The sequence below is a fragment of the Apodemus sylvaticus genome, chromosome 2 (genome assembly GCF_947179515.1).
Source record: "Apodemus sylvaticus chromosome 2, mApoSyl1.1, whole genome shotgun sequence".
NCBI lineage: Eukaryota > Metazoa > Chordata > Mammalia > Rodentia > Muridae > Apodemus > Apodemus sylvaticus.
This window is the reverse complement of record NC_067473.1, coordinates 164,463,316-164,484,066: the sequence shown is the minus strand read 5'-3', so window position 1 is coordinate 164,484,066 and position 20,751 is coordinate 164,463,316. Positions and strand designations below refer to the sequence as shown.

The 20,751-nt window shown below is 49.2% G+C and overlaps 1 protein-coding gene and 2 pseudogenes across 1 annotated transcript; all 3 read right to left on the bottom strand.

Moving 5' to 3' along the window:
- Positions 1-823: 823 nt before the first annotated feature.
- Nrip2 (nuclear receptor interacting protein 2) lies at positions 824-9,206 on the bottom strand. The gene is made up of 6 exons (XM_052174964.1): positions 8,817-9,206; positions 3,972-4,121; positions 2,681-2,763; positions 1,771-1,892; positions 1,494-1,546; positions 824-1,232 (listed from the first exon to the last, which is right to left on the bottom strand). The coding sequence occupies exons 1-6, from the start codon at positions 9,003-9,005 to the stop codon at positions 1,140-1,142; spliced, it is 690 nt and encodes a 229-aa protein (XP_052030924.1). The 5' UTR covers positions 9,006-9,206; the 3' UTR covers positions 824-1,139.
- A 3,503-nt stretch (positions 9,207-12,709) lies between these two features.
- On the bottom strand, positions 12,710-13,579 carry LOC127678122 (nuclear factor of activated T-cells, cytoplasmic 3-like; annotated as a pseudogene).
- Positions 13,580-13,805: 226 nt separating this feature from the next.
- On the bottom strand, positions 13,806-17,972 carry LOC127678121 (nuclear factor of activated T-cells, cytoplasmic 3-like; annotated as a pseudogene).
- Positions 17,973-20,751: the final 2,779 nt, after the last annotated feature.

Sequence of the window (20,751 nt, the reverse complement as noted above, 5' to 3'; positions counted from 1 at the left end):
GTGTCAGAAGCCCTGGAACTGGAGTTACAGACAGACAGGTGAGAGCTACTCTGTGGGTGCTGGGAGCTGAGCCCTTTCACATGGGTGTTAAGTCTCCTGCTTGCATGGTCAATGCTCCTCCCCACCAAGCCATCTCCCCAGCCCTCAGGGCTTCTGAACTAAATGAATAGAGTGAAAGAACATGGAGAATGCCAGAGCCCAGCATTTACCTCAGCGGAGGTAATACTCATCTGTTACAGCTGCATGTGTATTTGTACAGCACGTAGGTGTAAAGTGCACTTCACAGGCCTGTTCTAGCTTGGGTTCCCTATGTGCCCGAGGGCAGAGAGACTGTGAGCTCCTGCAGGTACTGACTGAGGAAGAGACCAAAGCAGACCACCCACCTTACAGAAACAGTGTTTATTCAAATGCAGGAGCAGGCTAAGGGCCTGCCCCCGGCGGGCTGGTCCCCATTAGTGAAGCAGTAGGAGGCAGACTGGGAGGGAGCTTGTCTCAGAGCACTGCAGTAAGGGAGGGAGTCAGGATTGAGACCAGGTACCCGCACCCAGAGCGCTCGCTCGTGGAAGTGAAGAAAGTGACACTGTGTGCTGGTCCCTCTTTGGTCTATCATAGGCTTTGTATTTTGTTCCCGTGTAAGGGCCCCAGTTCCCTGGTTTCGGTTAGATGTATCATTGTCTCTTCCCCTAACCGCCATTTGAGAGTCTACTCAGCCAGAAAGACACTCAGACATCTGCCACCCAGAAAGGGCACTGGCGACAGGCCCTCAGCTCAGGGACTGTACCTTCTCCCCTGCCCAGCTGTAAGCAGTGGGTACAGGATCAAAGGGGCATGTGTCGGTGAAGGCAGCACGTAACCTCCACATCCAGGGTGAAGTCGAGAGCCCGTTTCCTGGAGGTCCTTTTCTGTAAGTGACTTGGTTGTCACTTGGGAAGGGATAAGAGAGAATGGGGAAGCCAGGACCTCAGAGAAGGGCAGAGGGCAGCGATGGAGAAGCAGAGAAGGAGGTGGCCGACTGCAGGGTCAGGGTGGTGAGGGACGAAACTAGTGCAGTGGTCTCCAGAGGCCCTGCTCAGGTAATCCCCACCCACACACTCTTCCCTAAGGCACGGGGTCGCCCCAGGGACTGGCTGAGACAGTGGTCACTGGCCAGGCTCTTGATACAGAGGCAGGAAGGGCAGCTCCGAGAAGGGGGCTTTCAGCCGAAGCACTCCACGGTCCAGGTCAATGCAGCACTGTGGTGGGGACCACAGATGTGTGGTCAGCCCCCTGCCAGCTCACACCTGCTCCTTCCTGCCTCCCACTGCTCCCATGCCCCCCCCCCCCCCCCCCCCCCCCCGTCCTTCAGCAAAGGAACCCCTTTCATTTCCTTTTGGGGATAATTCAGCAAGTTCCTACTTTCCAACACCTCTCTCAGGCTTGCCAGCCTGGGGCTTCCACCCTGAGCCTTCTGCCTGTCACAGCGCGTGGGTCAGGCCCAAGCATGGATGCCTTACCTTGAGGGAGAGCAGAGTCTGCAGTCCCAGGCAGAATTCAGGGCTGTCCACATCTGCAGGACCCATTGGAAAACAAGGTTGGCTGTACGACTGCTGCCACCCTCCACTAAGCACTCGCCCCTCTCCGCTCCAGTTTACCCCACCCCATCCCCCCACCACCCCACCCCACCCCCGCAGCTGAGGTCAGCAGAATGCGTAATAATCTGCATGTCTGGGGAGCATGCGCTGACAGGAGCCAAAATCACTCAGAAGAGAGGTAGAAGAGGGGAGAACTTACCCACCACCCGGGCCGAGCATGCCACAGTCTCCTGCCCCAGCTCTAACTCCAGCTGCTCTACCTGACTTGGTGGCTCAGGTGCCAGATCCCCACCTGGGGCTTTTAGGACCTTCTTTCCTAACCTGTGGTTAGAATGCAAGGGTTATATAGCCTCCACAGTCTCCAATTCCAGCCTCCCCACCCCAGCCCCAAGGTAAAAAGTTTAAAAAAAAAAAAAAAAAGTCCAGGTATAGTGGTGCAGCCCTTTAATCCCAGCACTTGGGAAGCAGAGACTGCCCAGCTCTATTAGTTGGAAACCAGCCTGGTCTACAAAATGAGTCCAGGGCTGTTATACAGAGAAACCCCGTCTCAAAAACAAACAAACAAAATTTGCTAATACTGATCTATGCTGTCTTTCCAGTCCTTGACCCAGGTAAGGCTCAGCTGTTCCTTGCTAGAGCTGCCTGACCAACCTCCCCCAGTTAAAAAAGACAGAAGAGCTGTACTGAGATGCAGTTTGTGTGCCATCAACTTCTTGTTGTTGTCTTCATTTGGGTTGGTGGAGGGAGGCTGTGGTTTTTTGAAACAGTCTTGTGGAGCCTAGGCTATCCCAGATGTCTTAGGTAGCCAAGGCTGACCTTGGATTCCTAGTTCTTCACCCCCAGATGCTAGGTTTACAGACATGAGCCACCGGCAGCCACCTTCAGCAGATACTTTGAAGATATTTCATCACCCCAAAATAAACCTTACCCCCAAACCCAGTGTAGCTTGTAGTGTCAACACAAACCCACACACAGGAGGCCGAGGTTGTTGGATTTGAGGCCAATGTGGGCTACACAGGGAAACCCTGCATCCAAAAACACAAAGGGGATGGGGTGGGGGAAGGGGAAGAACGCCATCCGCTGTGCAGCCGCTCAGGGTGCACTCCTACCCCAGGCGCCGGAGGCATCCAGCGGATATCTGGTTGTGCTGGGTCCCCGTGTCCACCGCCACTCGAAGCATCTGGTCCTGGCACTATGAAAGAAGGACTGATGAGTTCATAAGTCCCCCAGGAGGAGTCTGGGTGGAACCCTCAACTTGCTGGCCTCTTTAATGTTTTCCCTTTAAGAGATGAGGGGATGAACGACCGACTCCCAAAAATCAATCAAGGAAGTCATACGCCACATTTCCACACGGTGAGTCCATTAAGTGAGGAAGATCTGGACCAGAATGGCTGTTTGTTTAGCAGAAGAGCTGCAGTCTGGAGGAGAGGGCTAAAAAGACACCTCTTCTGTGGATACTCAGATTTAGGTGACCAAGAATGGAAACAGGAAGACAAGTTCACTGCCTTGGGATGTTGACAGGCATCAAAGTGAACACCTAGATACACACACACACACAAATTACTTTTCTTTTTCCAAACATGTACTGAGCATCTACTATGTAAGATGAATGGCTAGTAGATACTTCAATAAGGGCAGAGATGAAGTGTGACTCCACTCCATGGTAGAACATTGTAAGGTCTATAGAAGGACCAACCATGAACAGCGTGCCTCGGAGGACAGGGGCTGGTCTTGCTGGACAGAGAAAAGCTGAAGGAGGCAGCATCAGAGTTGGGCCTTAAAAAACGAGACTGCGGACAAGAGATAATTGAGATTAGGAAGTAAGATTTCTGGACAGAGAGGCAGTGGGCCCTTTCTGGGATTGTCCCACCAGTAAGTGGCTGCTCCCATGGCTCTAGAGATGAGGGACCCTGGGGTATCCCCACAGGGATAGCTCAGTGGTTAAGAACATCTGCTGCTCTTCAAGAATACCTGAGTTCAATCCCTGGATTGGGCAGCTCACAACTCCAGAGGATACAACAGCCTCTTCTGGCCACTGTACACACGCATGGGCACATACATGCACATGACATCACAAGCATACATAACCTAAAACTTTTCTTCACCTTGGAATGCGAGCCTTCTGTACACATGCATACCTTTCCAACATGTGGAGTACAGGAAAGGAAATGTACATTTAAATATAGTTCGATAAAAGCACGGGGGCATAGTACTACCATGGTGTGGTCAGCCGGCAGTACACAGAGGAGACAGGCAAGACAGAAAAGTAGATGCTGGTCCAGCAAGGGAGAGAAACGCCTTCTCTCCATCTCTTGACAGCCAAAGCAGAAGGGAGAGCTTGTGAAGTGAGCAGACTCAGCAGGCAAGTGAAAGTTAGAGTCCGCCTGGGAGGCGGCTTACCTTGCAGTTGACAAGAAGAGCTGGAACCTGCGTCACACTGGTCCTGCTGCTGTCTTGGCCACGGATCAGGGTGTGCAGCAGGGGAGACTCCCCCTGAAGTCGCCTCTGGTTTCCCTCCACCAGGCGTCTTTGGATCACACTGTGTGGCTGCTGGCTCCATCACAAAATAGCGAAAGCAGTCTAAGCCGGGAATACAGGCCACTTGCTAACCCTTTTTAATCCTTGCAAACCACAGGATGCTTGCCCCAGCTCTACCCCAGGCAGAGGAGCAGTAAGAAAGTAGCCGAGAGATGGGTCAGCAGTTAAAGAGCACTAGCTGCTTTCCTAAAGGACCTAGGTTCAATTTCTAGCACCTACACAGAGGCGCATAACTAGCTTCAGTATGATACAATTCTTGCATGGTAGAATAGGTCTGTTATAGCACTTGCCAGGTGGGGGCGGGGAAAGGAAAATCAGGAGTTCAAGGTCATCCTCAGCTACATGGTAAGCATGAGGCCTGCAGGGCCTAAGTGTCTCAGAAAATATTTTAAAATATGATTGCAAAAGAATATGAGCTAGCCAGTGGTGGCACAGGACTTTAACCTAAAGCACTAGTGAGGCAGAGGCAAGCAGATCTCTGTGAGTCCGAGGCCAGCCTGGTTTTCAGAACAAGTGCCAGGGCTACAGAGAAACCATGTCTTGAAAAACAAGTGTTCAGGCTAGAATAATGAACAATTAGCCTTGGCCTCTCTCATCTGTAGCTGCCCTCATCCATCCTGTATTCTGCCAGTTTGGTTTCCTTTCTTTGTAAGAACACCTGCTGTATCCAGACTCCCACAATTCTCTTGGGCCACTGGATAGATATCTTTCTCCTCTCACAGAAGCCTGCCTCCAAGACTTGCTTCTCTACACTGACTTAGCTAAAGCCCTGCTCCTCACAGTGTGGTCCTCAAGCCAACACACATAGAATTTACAGATGATTGTAGTTAAGATCCTAAGGGGTGGGTATGTATCTGTGTGTTTTGCCTATATTCATTTCTGGGACCCATGAAGACCAGAAGAGGGCATCAGATATCCTAGAACTGGAGTTCGAGGTGATTGTGAGCTGATTAAGAATAAGCAGCGTCTGAGCCGTCTCTCCAGCTTTAATGACATGCTAAAGCCTGTTTGAAAGGCAGAGTCTCAGGCCTGCATCTAGAATTTTGTTTGTTTTGTTGTTTTCTGGTGCTAGGGTATAAACCGGGAGCTTGCACATCCCTGGCAAATGCTCTCCCAGCTCCAAATAGGTTTGGTTTGGTTTTTTTTGTTTGTTTGTTTGTTTTTTGTTTTTTTTAAAGACAGAGTTTCTCTGCATAGCCCTGGCAGACCTGAAACTCAATCGGTAGACCAGCTGGCCTCAAACTTAGATCTGCCTGCCTCTGCTTCCCAAGTGCTAGGTGCTAGGATTAAAGGCATGTGTCACCATCACCTGACATTTTGTTTGTTTTATGACAGGGTCTTAGACTGACCAGGAACTGTCTCTGTAGACCAACTGGCCGTGAATTCACAGATATCCACCTGCTTCTTCCTCCCAAGATCTAGGATTAATGGTGTTTGACATCAAGCCCAGCCTAGGCCCCAGTCTTGTTTCAATAAGACTCCTACACATTCAAGTTTGAGAAATGCTTAAGTAAAATGTAAAAACAGCTATACACACCAGCTATGGTAGTGTATGCCTATAAATGCCCAGTGTTCAGAAGGCTGAGGCAGAATAGCCACGAGTTCAAGGCCACCTTTATTTCTTTTTAATTTATTTATTTTATGTATGTGAGTACAATGTCACTGTCTTCAGCAGAATAGGGCAATTATATATGGTTGTGAGCCACCATGTAGTTGCTGGGAATTGAACTCAGGACCTCTGGACAAGCAGTCAGTGCTCTTAACTTCAGAGCTGTCTCTCCAGCCCCCAAGACCATCTTTAAAAAAAAAAAAAAAAGTAACTGGTGTGGTGGTACATACAGGACTAAGGAGGAGGTGGATATCTGTGAGTTCAAGGCCAGTCTGGTTGGTCTACATAGCAAGTTCCAGGATAGCCAGGGCTACATAATAAGAACCTATCTTGAAAACAAATTGTTAAGTGCTGTTGTCCCGTATAAAATACATTACACACACACAAACAGTACACACCAGTATAGGGACAGCCTACTTTTATTTTTTATTGTTTGCTTGCTTGCTTGCTTTGGTTTTATTTTAATGTGCATTGTTGTTTTGCCTACATGTATACAGATGTGAGGGTGTCAGATCTTGGAGTTACAGACAGTTGTGAGCTGCCATGTGGGTGCTGAGAATTGAACCGGGTCTTCTGGAAGAGCCATCAATGCTCTGAGCTGTCTCTCTAGCCCCTCTTGCTTTGTTGTTGTTGTTGTTTTTGGAGACAGGGTTTCTCTATGTATCCTTGACTGTGAGAATTCAATATGTGGACCAGGCTGGCTTCAAACTTTCAAACTCACAGACATCTACTTTGTTTTTCCCCCCAAGTGCTAGGATTAAAGGTGTGAGCGGCTACATCCAGTTGTGTATTTTCTGAACTGGTCCCTAGATGACCTGGCATTGTCTTTTTGGATTGCCCACCACACTCTGCTCTCACACTCCAGGGACGCTAGCCGTCTTCCCCAGGAGGGTGGGGGGGTTGTTTCACCCCAACCCCTGCTCACCTCTCCTGGAAGCCCCTCCTCCCAGTTCTCAGCAGGCCAGTCTGTATGCATAGCTCCCTATAGAGTAGCAGGGCCTTGCTTCTACCTCTGACTCCCCCTGCAGGACTGGCCTCTGGGTTATTGTGTCCCCCTGTCAGTCTCCCCGCTTGTAGCTCATTCGGTCTTGATTCTCACAGATGTTATTTTTGGACTTCACCCCCCCCCCCCTGCAGGCTGGAAGGGCCTTCAAGTCACATCTCTCTTGCTCATCTGTCTGTCCCAGGGCCTAATTCAGCATAAAGAGCCTCCATGGCTTGGGGATTGGGGGTGGTTCAGTCATAGAAAATCTGCCTAGCATGCACATGAACCTAAGTCTCCTCCCCAGTACTAAAAATAAAAAGGGAAAAGACACACAATAAAATGGTTTAGTCTTATACGGTAGCACACTCCTATAATCACAGCATTCAGCAGGGGGAGGCAGGAGGATCGCCACAAAGGTGAAATCAGCCTGGGCTACATAGTCCTATCTCAAAATTAAAGTACAGTTAATTCTGTTGTTTATAAACTTAAAAGGCACTGTTGTGAGCCAGCCTGGGCTACGTAGCAGATTCAGGCCACCAGGACTGCATAGTGAGACTCTGAACTAAGAAAGTCTCCTGGAGAAGGGCGATGCCTCCCGGCCCCACACACTCCTCCACCTGACCCTGGGAGCCTGGGATTGTTTTTCCACCCCTGGCCTCAGGAGACCCTGGCAGCACATTGCTGTTCTGGGAAAGCACAGCCAGCTTGGGACCCGAGCAATTCCCATGCCCTTCTTTCCACAGTGACTCCAGGCTCCTCGCTGTGGGAGGCGTGTGGCAGGGCTATCCCAGACGTGAAGAGGGGATCCCAGAGTGTTGCTTCTTCCCTCCCCAAAGTCATAGGCGCTACCTGCTGCAGACTGTGCAGGGGGTAAGGCAAAGGAGAGAGGGGAGGAAGCCTGACTGGAAGGCTGAGCTTGCTACTCTGAGGTGGAAGTAGCCACAGGCAAGACTGGGGGAGGACTACGTGGAGAAGCACAAGGCCCAGGCCCTGGGCACCAAAGAACCTGCTCTCTCGCCCTCCCTATTCCTCAGATGTCTCCTGTGTTCGCCTCTGGGCTGCTGACATGGGACTAGGGGGTTCCTGGAAAGGAAACCCAGACCTGGAGTAGGACAGAAAGGTAGAGCCAGGTCAGTCAGAGAGAGGATGCATTAACCCCCGGGGAGAAATGGCTCCCTCAGAATGGAGTTGTGTCTTCTCTGGACCCTCCAGAATCCACAGCAACTCAAAAAGCTAAAAGGAACCAAGGCTAGAAATGTACCCGATTGTTTCCCTCGTGTTTCTACGAGCCAGGCACTGTCGCAGTGCTAGGTATGTGGAAGCCCAGGTAACCTCTTTACCAGATGATGCTCCCAGCTTTACCCCTTCCTAACAGATGGACGTAGCAAGGCACAGAGACGTAACTTTCCCAGTTACAGCCAGAATTTGGTTCCAAGCAAGGTGGTTCCAAAGCCCATGCTCTTAACCATCATATCCCTGAGAGCAAAGACTGCACACTGACCTGAACCCCTCACCTCCTCATTGTCACCCTGGGCCTGTTCCCTCTGGGGGCCGGAATTGCTGCAGTGGTTTGGGAGGAAAGGACATAAGGACACAGATATTGATGGTCCAGGTCAGAGCCACACAAACCCCTGATTGCCCAGAAGACCCTCCCTCAGTAAGTGGGTGGTAAGGAGAAAGGGCAAATGTGGTAGTGGGGGGCAGCTCTGAGGAATGAGGCAAATTTGTGGGCAGCTTTGAAGGAATCTAGAAGTAGGATTTATAACCCTGGGCTGACCGATCCACTCAGCCTTCCTGTCCTTAAGTGCCCGTTCCATGGGAATCCCGGGTCCTCTGGCTTCCACTGAACAACATAACTCTCCACTGCCCCCAGGACTGGGCTCTAAGGGGGAAAACCCGTGGTAGCTGAGTTATGAGTCCAAGGACCCTCAATGCCCCTCACTGCCAAGAAACATTCACAATGAAGGATCTGGGGAGGACTGGGGGGCTGCAAGTTGGCAGAAACATCTCTACCATCTCAACAGGAGAAAGAAACTTGAAGATGGAGGCTCTGCGCTTTAGCGCCCCAAACACAGACTATGAAGAAGAGGAGAGAAAGGTTCAGGGGCCTTACCAGGTCCTTAGAGGTGCCGAGCCTCTTGAGGCTGTCCAGGGGCAGCAGGTCAGCCGAGTCCTTGTGCAAAAACTGGGTGGCCTGTTTGAGTCGGCGCTGCTGGCTCAGGTGGGCTCGGTCCCGAAGGGAGGCTTCCTGGTCTTTCCTGGAGTCTCCCTCATCTCTCCTGGCCTCTTGCCCAGTGCTCATGGTGCTCTATGGAAAGCAGACAGGGGTGTAAGGAAGTCTTTCTCCACCTCCTTTTGGCTCCCAGCTCCCCTGTAGCTTCTGTCTTTCTCTGTCTGCTCTCCCTCTGTCAGGAGGGTCTCAGCAGGAAGAAAAGAAGAAATAAATAACGGGCGGGCGGGAGCAGCCGCGCGTCAGACACCAGTTTCCAGAGATTGCAGCAGAGGGAGCGAGGTTCCGGCTGGAAAAACCCAGCCCTACAGGAGAGGGAGGGCCAGCAGGGCCTGCAGCTGGTAGGCAGCAAAGACTTCAGCTCTAGGGTCCTGCTCAGAGTGGGCGGTGTGTGTGTGTGTGTGTGTGTGTGCGTGTGCGCCCGTGCGTGCACGCGGGTGTTGTAAACTGTCAGGAGGCTGTACCAAGTCATCAGAGAGAGGTGAGTGTCATTGTGAGGGGCGCATGTTTGGTATGTGGGAAGGCAGGCATGCAGGTCCCTGTCTCTTGTGTATTTGTGGACCGACTCTGCTGACCCCCTTCCAGTCTCTGGACAGTCAGCCACCCTGCCCTTTCCTCCTGCTGCTGTCCTTTGCTGCCAGGGTTTAAGGTGCTGGCCAGAGGGAGACAGTAGGGGACGGTATCAAAGTGCTCTCCCCACCTCTCCTCCATCCGCCATCAGACACCTTTCTTCCTTGCTTGGCCTCTCCCTGTCAGTCCCAATCTCTCTCTCGAATTGCAACAGATCAGGAATGTTCTAGTAATACACACCTCTGAGATCCTTGTTAGAGGCTGAAGTCCCAGTGATTCCATCGTGATGAAGAATTCTGGGGGATGTACTGGGCCTAATACGTCTCTCCAACTGCGTTAGTCTGTGACTCACCTTGGACCCTTCCCATCCTTATTATTTGAAGCTATAGTTGGAGAATCCAATCCAGGCCTGGTGATACGGTCCTAGAATCCAACTACTTGGGAAGATGAGACAGGAGGATCACAGTTGGAGCCCTGCCTAGACTACCTTGTAAGTTCACACCCAGGCTTTCAATTTAGTGAAATCCTAAAAATAAAAAGAAACCAGGAGGTGGTGGCACACGCCTATAATCCCAGCACTCTGGGAGACAGAGGCAGGCAGATTTCTGAGTTCGAGGCCAGCCTGGTCTACAGAGTGAGTTCCAGGAGAGCCAGGGCTACACAGAGAAACCCTGTCTGGAAAACAACAACAAACAAACAAACAAATAAAAAGAAGGGGGCTAAAGAGGTGGCTCAGTGGTTAAGAGCATTGGCTGCTCTTCAGGAGGACCAGGGTTCAATTCCCAGCACCCATATGGCAGCTCACAACTGTTTGTACCTCCAGTTCCAGGAGGTCTGTGGCACGAGACATGCACAGGGTGCATATGTTCATATATATATATATATATATATATATATATATATATATATATATATATATATATATATATATACATGTGCATGTGCACGTACACGTATCACAGAAGCAAAATACCCATACACATAAAATGAAATAAAAATAAAAAGATGTCCCAGAGAAAGGGGATGCTAGTGGGGTGTGCACCCTTTTAGAGGCAAAGTGGAGGGGCATGAACAAAATGATTAATAAAACAAAACAAAAAATTAAAATAAAAAGAAGGGCCTGGAAGGATGGCTTGGGACTTAAGACTGCTCACTGCCAGCCCAGCAGTGGTGGCGCACACCTTTGATCCCAGCACTTGGGAGGCAGAGGCTAGGCAGATCTCTGTAAGTGGGAGGCCAGTCTGATCTAGAGCGAGTTCTAGGACAGCCAGGGCTACACAGAGAAACCCTATTGGAAATCCCCCCAAACAAGATTTCAAATGGTTCACAGACACCTGTAACCTCAGCATATGTCTGGGATACACTCACACAGACACACAAATGAAAGGAATAAAAATAAAGTAGCAAAGTTTGCTTAAATGCTAGTAATAGTAAAAAGGGGTTGGAGTGGGACTGGAGAGAGAGCACAAACTGTGTTTACCGCCCTTGCAGTGTGGTCCCAGTCAGACAGCTCCTGACCACCTACAACTCCAATGCCAGCCAGGAGATCTGACGCCCTCTTCTGGACTCCTAAGCACATGTACCCAGAGACGTACCCGTTCCCACTCATGCACATTTCCACACACAATGACACATTTACATGTAATTAATTGTTTTTAGACAACTTTTTAAACTAAAAAGCTGCTGAAGATGGTAGAAGGTGCAGCCCCTGTTCAGTCTCCAGTACTCCAAAACAGCAATGCAAAACACAGCATCCGCAGATACCCACAGGGGGCTGAGGCACGGGGTTGCTCCTGCCCAGGATTCCAGGGCCAGCTTGGGCAAAGCAGTAGCAAGTCAGTTCTAGGCCTGGAGAGATGATGGGGAGGCTAGGAGCACTGGCTGCTCCTGGAGAGGGCCAGCTCAGTTGCTAGCACCCATACGTGACAGCCCGTGATAGTCTATTCAGGGCTTCCACACTCTCTTCTGGCTTCCCCCAGCACCGGGCATGCACGTGTTTCACAGACATACATGCAGACAAAACATCCATGCACATAAACTAATAAATTGTAAAATCACTTTTTTTTGGATTTGTTTTTTTCAAGACAGGGTTTCTCTGTGTAGCCCTGGCTGTCCTGGAACTCACTCTGTAGACCAGGCTGGCCTTGAACTCAAACCTGCCTGCTTCTGCCTCCCAGAGTGCTGGGATTACAGGCATGCGCCACCACCGCCCGGCTCTGCCTCTCCTCTGACACGGTCCGTTCATACTTAGCTCCTAACACTTCTGGCCTGGCCTCAAGGAGTTAAAACTGCAAAGCCTTAAACTATCAGGATACTTATTTCAAATACTACAGGCTAAAGGCAGAGGCTTGCACTTGAAAAGTTAGGTAGAAAATAACTACCTAAGCTAAAACCCTACCTTTGAAATTCACCCTACAAATGACTATTTTACCCAAGGTCCTGAGGGGAGAAAAAAGCATGGAGGTAGGGGAGGGACTGCTTGATAACTACCGAAAGAAAGTTACAAAAGGCTGTGCTCTGGAAGGTACTCATATCCCAACACTGCAACGATGGAATGGTCTTCTCAGTTTACCTAGCACTTTATTTTATAAAGAGTATGAGCTACATTTGGCTTTATTTCCTGTGAATCTATGAAAGGCTTCTGGGTACATGCTAAGTTCCTGAGGTGAAAGTGTGGGCTTAGGATATTTTTTTTTTTGTCTGCATCTGGAAGGTTTTTATCAAAAGTTCTATTTTTAAAATATCAGGGGCTGGAGAGATGGCTCAGTGAGTAAGAGCACTGACAGTTCTTCTGAAGGTCATGAGTTCAAATCCTAGCAACCACGTAGTGGCTCACAACCATCTCATAAAGAGCCCTCTTCTGGTGTCTGAAGACAGCTACAGTGTATTTACATATAATAAATAAACAAATCTTTAAAAAAATCATCAAAACTAAAGGGCTCTTCAAATGACCAGAAAGCAGTACAAATTACTAATCCTAGCTCTGCAACCGGCCACCTGCCGGAGCAGAACCTCTGAAATAGAGCCTGCTGCATTCACACTCAAAGCACCCATCCTATAAAACTATCATATATATATATATATATATATATATATATATATATGCTCATTTTGATATATATCATATATGATATATATATCAAAGCTCATTTTCCCATAGCTTAAACAGCCGTTGCTGTTCTTGTTCTTTTACAAAATCTGCCCAAGGCTTAAGGTGAAGGAATGCTGCTCTTCCCACAGTGAGTCCAACTCCTGCAACAGATTCTGGAGTCTGCTTGGAAACTTAAGTTCCGGGAGGGAAGCAGGCCAAGCAGTTGGTGGTGGACACAAAGCTTCACTGAGCACTGCTAGAGCGCATCAGATCCGGGGACTCCGGGCCTGGGAGAGGAGCGTCTCTGATCGCCTCTGAGGCTTGGGATACAGAAATCTGGGACATGTCTCTCCCAATAATCTCATTCACTTCATCTAAAGTGATAACCTGGAGACCAGTGTTTGCAAAGTTAGGTTCCTGGTCTTCAGGTTCAGGTTTAATGCTCACAGCTGCACCGTCAGGGGGAAATGATGCAGGCTCACACAAACTGAGACATACTAAAGATGAAGGTACAGAAAGACCTCCGTGGCCTGTGCTCTGTGCTTGCGTTGGGTACTGTCCAGGTGCATTCTGGTAGCTGGAGATGGTGATGAGGCTGAGCTAGGAGGTTGATAAGGCACAGGCCACAGTGAGGGGATGACGGCCCAGAAATCGGTGAACTAGCCGGGGAATGAGAGGCTGCTGGGGAAGCAGCTGTAGCAGATCCTGCATGTGAAGGACAATTTGTAATAGGCTGTAAGTGAGAAGAAGGCTGACCTGTGACCTGCTCTGCCACCGGAGAAGAAAGAGAACTTTGTCCTGCATGTGATCAATGATATCCCACTGACTGCACATGAGGTGGGGTTTGCACAGAATGAGGTGAACGTGCCAAGAGATGTCCTGTTACATCCGAATGTGAAGAATGGAATGGTATTGGTGACAGTGGTTGACAGCCAAGATTTACTAAACTAGAAAGAGCTGCATCTGCCGGGCAGTGGTGGTGCATGCCTGTAATCCCAGCACTCTGGGAGGCAGAAGCAGGCAGATTTCTGAATTCGAGGCCAGCCTGGTCTACAGAGTGAGTTCCAGGACAGCCAGGGCTATACAGAGAAACCCTGTCTCCAAAAAACCAAATCCAAAAAACAAAAACAAAAAAACAAAAACACAAAAAAACAAAACAAAACAACAACAACAACAACAAAAAAAAAAAAAACAGAAAGAGCTGTATCCTGCTAAAACAAAACTGGATCAAATTCTTGACTAGAGACAGGATTCACAGGAAGACATGTTGGACCATTATACACATTAGTCTGCACAGACTGATAGGAAGACCCCATAGGAGATGTTGGTGTAACTTGACAAGGCTGGTGCATGACTGAGGATGGTATTATGAGCTGCTTTACCAGCACCTGCATCCCTACATTGCAACTGTGGCAAGTGGGTGGAGCTTATCGTAGATGCGTATGCTGGCTTCGTTGGACAAACCAAGGTTCTCGTGCTGACAGTGCACTGTCATGGAGGTGCCCTGTGTCTGAGGACGGCCTCTGGGTCTGCACAGAATGAGGCACAGGCGAAGCTGGAACCGAAGACAGATCATAGCTTCTTTTTGTTCTTGCTTCATCAAAACTGGCGTGGAAGTAAAACGTGGACACTGGCTTTGGTTCCTCCTGCCATTGCAAAGATAAAAGCGCACCTGCACGGCAGACGTAGCTGCTGGGCTATGACAGGGAGGAACTTCAGTGTGAGCCCTTTGACATTTGTCTCTGATTATTTTTCCTTCAGCCTCCCAGTGAGGTCTTCCATCTGGGAAGAGTCTACAGAGGACTGTCTAGTTCGAGCTGGCCTGTGGCGTGCCACGTGAGGGACTGTCTCAACCTTCATTTCTTTTCTTTCTTTTTTTTTTTTTTTAAGATTTATTTATTATATGTAAGCGCACTGTAGCTGTCTTCAGACACTCCAGAAGACGGTTGTGAGCCACCATGAGGTTGCTGGGATTTGAACTCAGAACCTTTGGAAGAGCAGTCAGCGCTCTTAACTGCTGAGCCATCTCTCCGGCCCAACATTCATTTCTTAATGCTGAATAGTGCAGCTCTTGCCTTTGCTCCGTGAAATCTCCCAGGCATGCAGTCTACCGAATAAAGAAACTCCCAGACTATTCGAGGTTATTAACTATTCTGTGTTATTCAGAGCTGGACAGGCAGCTCCCTTGAGCCACTGGAAGGTTAAGAGCAGTCAGCTCTATTTCAGGCTTTGTCCTCTGGGCCTGTCAGATCTGCTGAAGGCATGAGTGATGTGGCTTTCGAGAATTCTCCTGCTCAGCAAGGGTCCCAGGAACCCAGTGCCAATTTTGAAATCTATTACCAAGAGACGAAACTGTCCTGTTTCCATGCTAAAAGAAAGAACTTCCAAAGACAACCAGGTCAAGCGCACATTTGGTATTAGTGGCTCTGGCCTGATCCCTCTACTCTGTGGAGACCAAAGCCACGGTACAGAAAGCATGGTGGCCTGTCTTGGCATGAAAATGAGCAGAGCAACGGATGTGGAATTCAGGTGTCTCTGCTAAGATCACCACAGCAAGGCCTCAGCAGGTAAAAGTGCTTGCCACACAAGTCCGGCCACCTGAGCTCAGTGCTCAGAACTTACTGTGGAAGGGGAGAACTGAGCCCCAAAACTGTCCTCTGACAGACAGACAGACAGACAGACACACACACACACACACACACACACACACACACACAGAGTATACACTAAATAAGCAAATAAATTTAAAACAATGATAAAAAAAAAATCCAAAAAGGCAGCTATGTCTATTTGGAGGCTAGCCTGAGCTACATAGTGATGTCATGGAGAGAGAGAGAGAGACAGAGACAGAGAGACAGAGAGACAGAGAGACTAAAGCCATATGAAAAAATCTCATGCCTACAATCCAAAATTTTGGAGGTAGAGGCAGGAGAATCAGGAGTTCAAGGTCACATAGAAAGTGTGAGGCCATCGCTTCTCAGCCTTTTAGCGAAGATCAAGTGTGAAAGTTTGAGGCCATCCCGGGATATATCTCCAGGCATATTGGCATACAACTTTATTCCTAGAACTCAGGAGGCAGAGACAGGAGGATTTTAGGATTTTTGTGAGTTTAAAGCTAGCCTGGCCTACACTGCAAGTTCTAGGCCAGCCAGGGCTACATAATGAGACCCAGTCTTAGAAAGTAGAACATATCTGGAGCCAGTCCTTGACACCAGGAAAAAAGTAACAAGAATTTCATGTTATTCTACCGGACAGTTCAGAATCTGAAATACATAATTTGTAGAAGTGGAATGAGGTTTAAATGAGAGGTACACCAGCAAGAAGAAACTTTCTGCCTCGGTTTACCTATCTCTAAAATGGGGTGTACTACAAGGATTTATTGTTTGTTTGCTTGTTTTTGAGACAAGTTTTCTCTGTGTAGCCCTGGATGTCCTGGAACTCACTCTGTAGACCAGGCTGGCCTCGAAATCAGAAATCTGCCTGCCTCTGCTTCCCAAGTGCTGGGATTAAAGGTGTGCGGCACCACTGCCCGGCTACACTGCAGGGATTTAAAATGGGTTGGTTCTGTGGGTCCCTCACAGCAGTGCGGACACAGCAAATGCAGGGAAAGCCAGTGTTGGGTACTGTGAGTGGGCACGCACAGTGATTTGTCTGTTACCTTCTGCGCTGTCGGGTCCAGGTGGAGCAGGTATCTGTACATTAGCTGTTGTTTTATACTTAGGGTTTCGGTGGAGGCGGTGTTTGGAGTTAGGGTTTCACTCCATAACCGAGACTGTGCTGGAATTCATGATGATTCTCCAGCCTCAGCCTTCCTGAATGTGGGATCGCAGGGTAGCTTTTACATTTTATAATGGCTTATTTGTCCATCCCCCCTTTTCATCCAAAGGCTTATGAAAACAGAAACATTTATTCCTCTTTTTGCACAAGGTTGTGTTTTTTTATATTTCCTTTTTTTTTTTTTTTTTGGTTTTTGGTTTTGTTTTTTTGAGACAGGGTTTCTCTGTGTAGCCCTGGCTGTCCTGGAACACACTCTGTAGACCAGGCTGGCCTCGAATTCAGAAATCTGCCTGCCTCTGCCTCCTGAGTGCTGGGATTATAGGCATGCACCACCACCGCCCGGCTTTCTTTATTTTTCTTTTCTTCTCTTTCTTCCTTCTTTCCTTCCTTCCTTCCTTCCTCCTTCCCTTCCTTTCTTCCTTTTGAGTAAATTTGCTCACAAGACTCTACAGAGAAGATATTGTCATTATCCCACCTCCCTGCTGACAAACAGTGACCCACAGAGCACCCACTTCTTAGTCTGAATCTCAGAGATCAGCTGATACCAAAGGTGACCACTCGACATCAGCTGACATCAAAGGCGACCACTCGACATCAGCTGACTCCAAAGGCGACCACTTGAAACCAATCACTGCCCTTCACTTTTCCCTGACTCCTCAGAACTTACTCTGACTTCCCGTTAGTCTGGAAATGATTAGGATGAATTAAGTATGATAGAGCTCTGTGATTGTGTTCTGCCACGCCCCCTCTCTCTCACACACACATACAGTGAGAGAGAGAGAGAGAGAGAAAGAGAGAGAGAGAGAGAGAATTCCCATGATATGATGCAGCCAAGAGAAGAGGTGGGGATATTTGAGAGCCTTCTCCAGGCTGTTTAGACTTCTAGGTGGGGCTGGAGAGATGGCTCAGTGGTTAAGAGCACTAACTGTTCTTCCAGAGTTCCTGAGTTCAAATCCCAGCAACCACATGGTGGCTTATAACCATCTATAATGATATCTGGTGTCCTCTTAAAAAACAAAACAACAACAACAACCCTGCAAGACAAACAGACCTCCTTATGATGTTGTCTGCCTCCGGTACTTCATTATAGTATGAGACACTGTCTAACACAGTTTCCTGACTTTATTCTTCCTGTCAGTCTAGTTTTTGTTTATTTTCCTTTTGTTTGCCTGAATTCTTCAAGAGAAGGTCATGGTCTGTAGCATGAGGTGGCCTTAAACTCACGAGGTAGTCCGAGACTGACTTAAAATTCATGGCAATTCTCCTGCCTCAGACTCCTGAGCTGCTGAGACTGTAGACACTGTAATATACTAGAATACTTTTCCAATCATTCTTGTGAATTCTCTAGAAATGTGTCAAAAGTGGAACTGTGGTTCCTTCCAAATATTCTGGTTCTTCACGTCTGAGCAAAGACTCCTGCCTTGCCCCTCCAGCCTCAGGAGTCCACCCCTCCCCCCTCTTCCAGGATCTACTTTCCTTCCTCCGTACACGTTTTCCATCTGCCTTAACATCCATGGACCCGGCCTTTCTTTCCGTTGAATGTAAGCTGCAAAAGCCACTGGCTGTCATGTAGCAATGGAGTCCTGACACCTAGCACCCATGTTTGCGAACGCCTGACAATACTTTGGCGACCTAAGGGAAGCCACAGTCAAGTTCAGACTCTAAAGTATGTAGCGGCAGAGCAGTAAGCACGTAGGCCTCTGTCGGCCTCTGTCCGCAGGCCTACGGAGGGGATCTTGACTCAGGACTGATTGATGTCCGAGGGGCAACCTCTCTGTGAGCAGTCAAGCAGCGAGTACTCAGGAGATCAGTAGCCTCTGAGTGGCCCCTGTAAGGTCGTCCAAGAGCAGCACAGCAGCTGCACCCAGGGAACTTGCCAGAAGCAGGACTCTCAGCCTCGCCAGATCTAACCAGCCAGAAAGAACATCTGAGTAGAAACCAGCAGTTTGTGTTTTAATGAGTTCTCGAGGGGATTTGGACACCCCACATAGCTTAAGAACCAATCCCTTCAGGACTCCCTCTCGCCAGGTGAAGTCTATGGGGCTTTTTAGTGGTTTTGTTTTTATGGTGTGTGTGCGCGCGCGTGCATGCGTGTGTGTGTGTGTGTGTGTGTGTGTGTGTGTGTGTGTGTGTGTGTGTTGGTTTGGTTTTAGTTTTTCGAGATAAGGTTTCTCTGTATAGCCCTGGAACTCACTCTGTAGACCAGGCTGGCCTTGAACTCAGAAATCTGCCTGCCTCTGCCTCCCAAGTGCTGGGATTAAAGGCGTGTGCCACCACTGCCCAGCTGTGTTTGTTTGTGTGTGTGTGTGTGTGTGTGTGTGTGTGTGTGTGTGTGTTAGGAGTCTTGCTTTCAATGTTTTGATGGCTGGCCTGTAGTTCACTGTGTCACACAGTCTAGATTGGAACTCACATGTGTTTCTGCCTCCTGAGTACTGGGATTACAGTCTGGTCTTCCTCCTCCCCACCCCCATCCCCAAGCGCTGGGATTACAGTCTGGTCCTCCTTCCCCTCCTGCCCCCTCCCCAAGTCCTCAGGAGCTCTTCATTCCCATGGCTTTCAATACCCACCAGATCCGATCTTCCCTTAGGCTGCCATGTTCAGGTTGCGTTCGTGCGACCTGGTTCCTGGGGCTGAGAGTGGATGCCCAGAAGGGATCACTGGCTCTGAAGGCTTCCCGTGTATCTGTGAAGCTGCTGGCATTCAGCAGGTTACAGGCTGTTTCTGGGTACGGCTTGCTAAGGTCAGAGAGATGGGGTCTACCCTTCCATCTAGTCTTCCCCTCAGATCTCCAGGTGTGAGGCAGGAGGCTCTTCGGGCAGACTCAGTTGCTGGGCCCCTTACCCCGAACATCCACTCCCCACTACCTCACTGAAGGTCTTCAAGAACTCTGTAGCCATCAGTGTATGGATGCGGACGGGGTGTCTGTGGTCACCCTATATGGTAAGATAACCTTGGCGTTATCAACTTCAAGGCCCCAGACCCAGGAGAATGGGTTCCATTGTGCCCCATGTCTCCAATACCCACTGGGCGCAGTTTTCAGGAGACTGGCTTCCACATCCTTGGTGTGCCCAGTGGGCACGAGAGCCCTATTTATGCACCAAGCACTTGTCCATCATGGAAGAGGCTGGTCCAGGGAGAACAAGGGGAGTGTGTTCACTGAAGCAGATGTCCTCATTGAGGCCAGGAGTCTTTTGTGTTGGTGGGGCTGGGGTCTGCGTCTGCCAAAGTGGAGACCTAAGGCACTGTCTGCTCTTTTACACACTAAGGAGTAAGCAGATTGCTCTCAGCAGCCCCGGTAGGATGTTTATCATCTCAGGACGTGGGAGCCTGAAGACGGGCGATCATAGGTTTGAGCCAGCCTGAACTACACAGTGAGTTGCTGATGACAAAAGGAGCTCAGGGCTGGAAAAAAAGAGAGTATGGCTCAGCGGGTAAGAGCGCTGACTGCTCTTCCAGAGGTCCTGAATGATACACAATCTTTAACAAAATGAGAGAGAGAGAGAGAGAGAGAGAGAGAGAGAGAGAGAGAGAGAGAGAGGAGGAGGAGGAGGGAGGGGAAGAAAGAAACATGGAGTGGGATGCGGTGAGAGGTGCCATAGTTCTGGCTATTGAAGAACATGGTACTGGGCCAGGAAGACGCTCAGTGATGGTCTCTGCTGCCAGTTCTAATGACCTGAGTTCAGTCGCCCGGGGTCACTTGGTGGAAGGAGAGAAAAGAATGCACAGGTCATCCTCTGACCACACACACACACACACACACACACACACACCACGGAGCTAACAGTTATTTCACTCTGGCGAGGACTTTTGTCTCTGTTGTGGGGGAAAGGCAAGAGAAGGCAACACAGACAGTACAAGGTGTGGGCTGGTCTTGCTCCTTTATAACAGCTTGCTTTCTAGAGACTTAGCACACACTTTGTGAGACCAGCATTGTTCATTCTGTGGGGAGGGGCTACGCCCACAACCTAATACCCCCCCCCCATTAGGCCCCACACTGGGGACCAAGCTTCTGAATCCGAGCAAGCTGTTTACGGCCCTTTGTATCTGGCTGCTTTCACTTAGCAAGTTTTTCTTTTGCAAAAATGTTATTGTGAGGAGCTAAATAGCTATGGGGTTCACTGGGTCTGCAGGTCTGAGGCTAGACCAGGCTGGAATTCACAGAGATCCACTTGCTCCTGCCTCCTAGGTTCTGGGATTAAAGATGTCCAGCACAACACCTGGCTCATAATCGTGCTTTTAAACTTCCCAACGGCTTCTGGCCCCCTTACTCGATTTCTAAAGCTGCTCGTTGCTGTGTGCAGACTTCTGTGTGGTGTGTGTCTTCTTCCTCTCAGCAGCTTTGAGATTCATAGTTTGCCTGCTCTGCAGTCCCCACCCCAC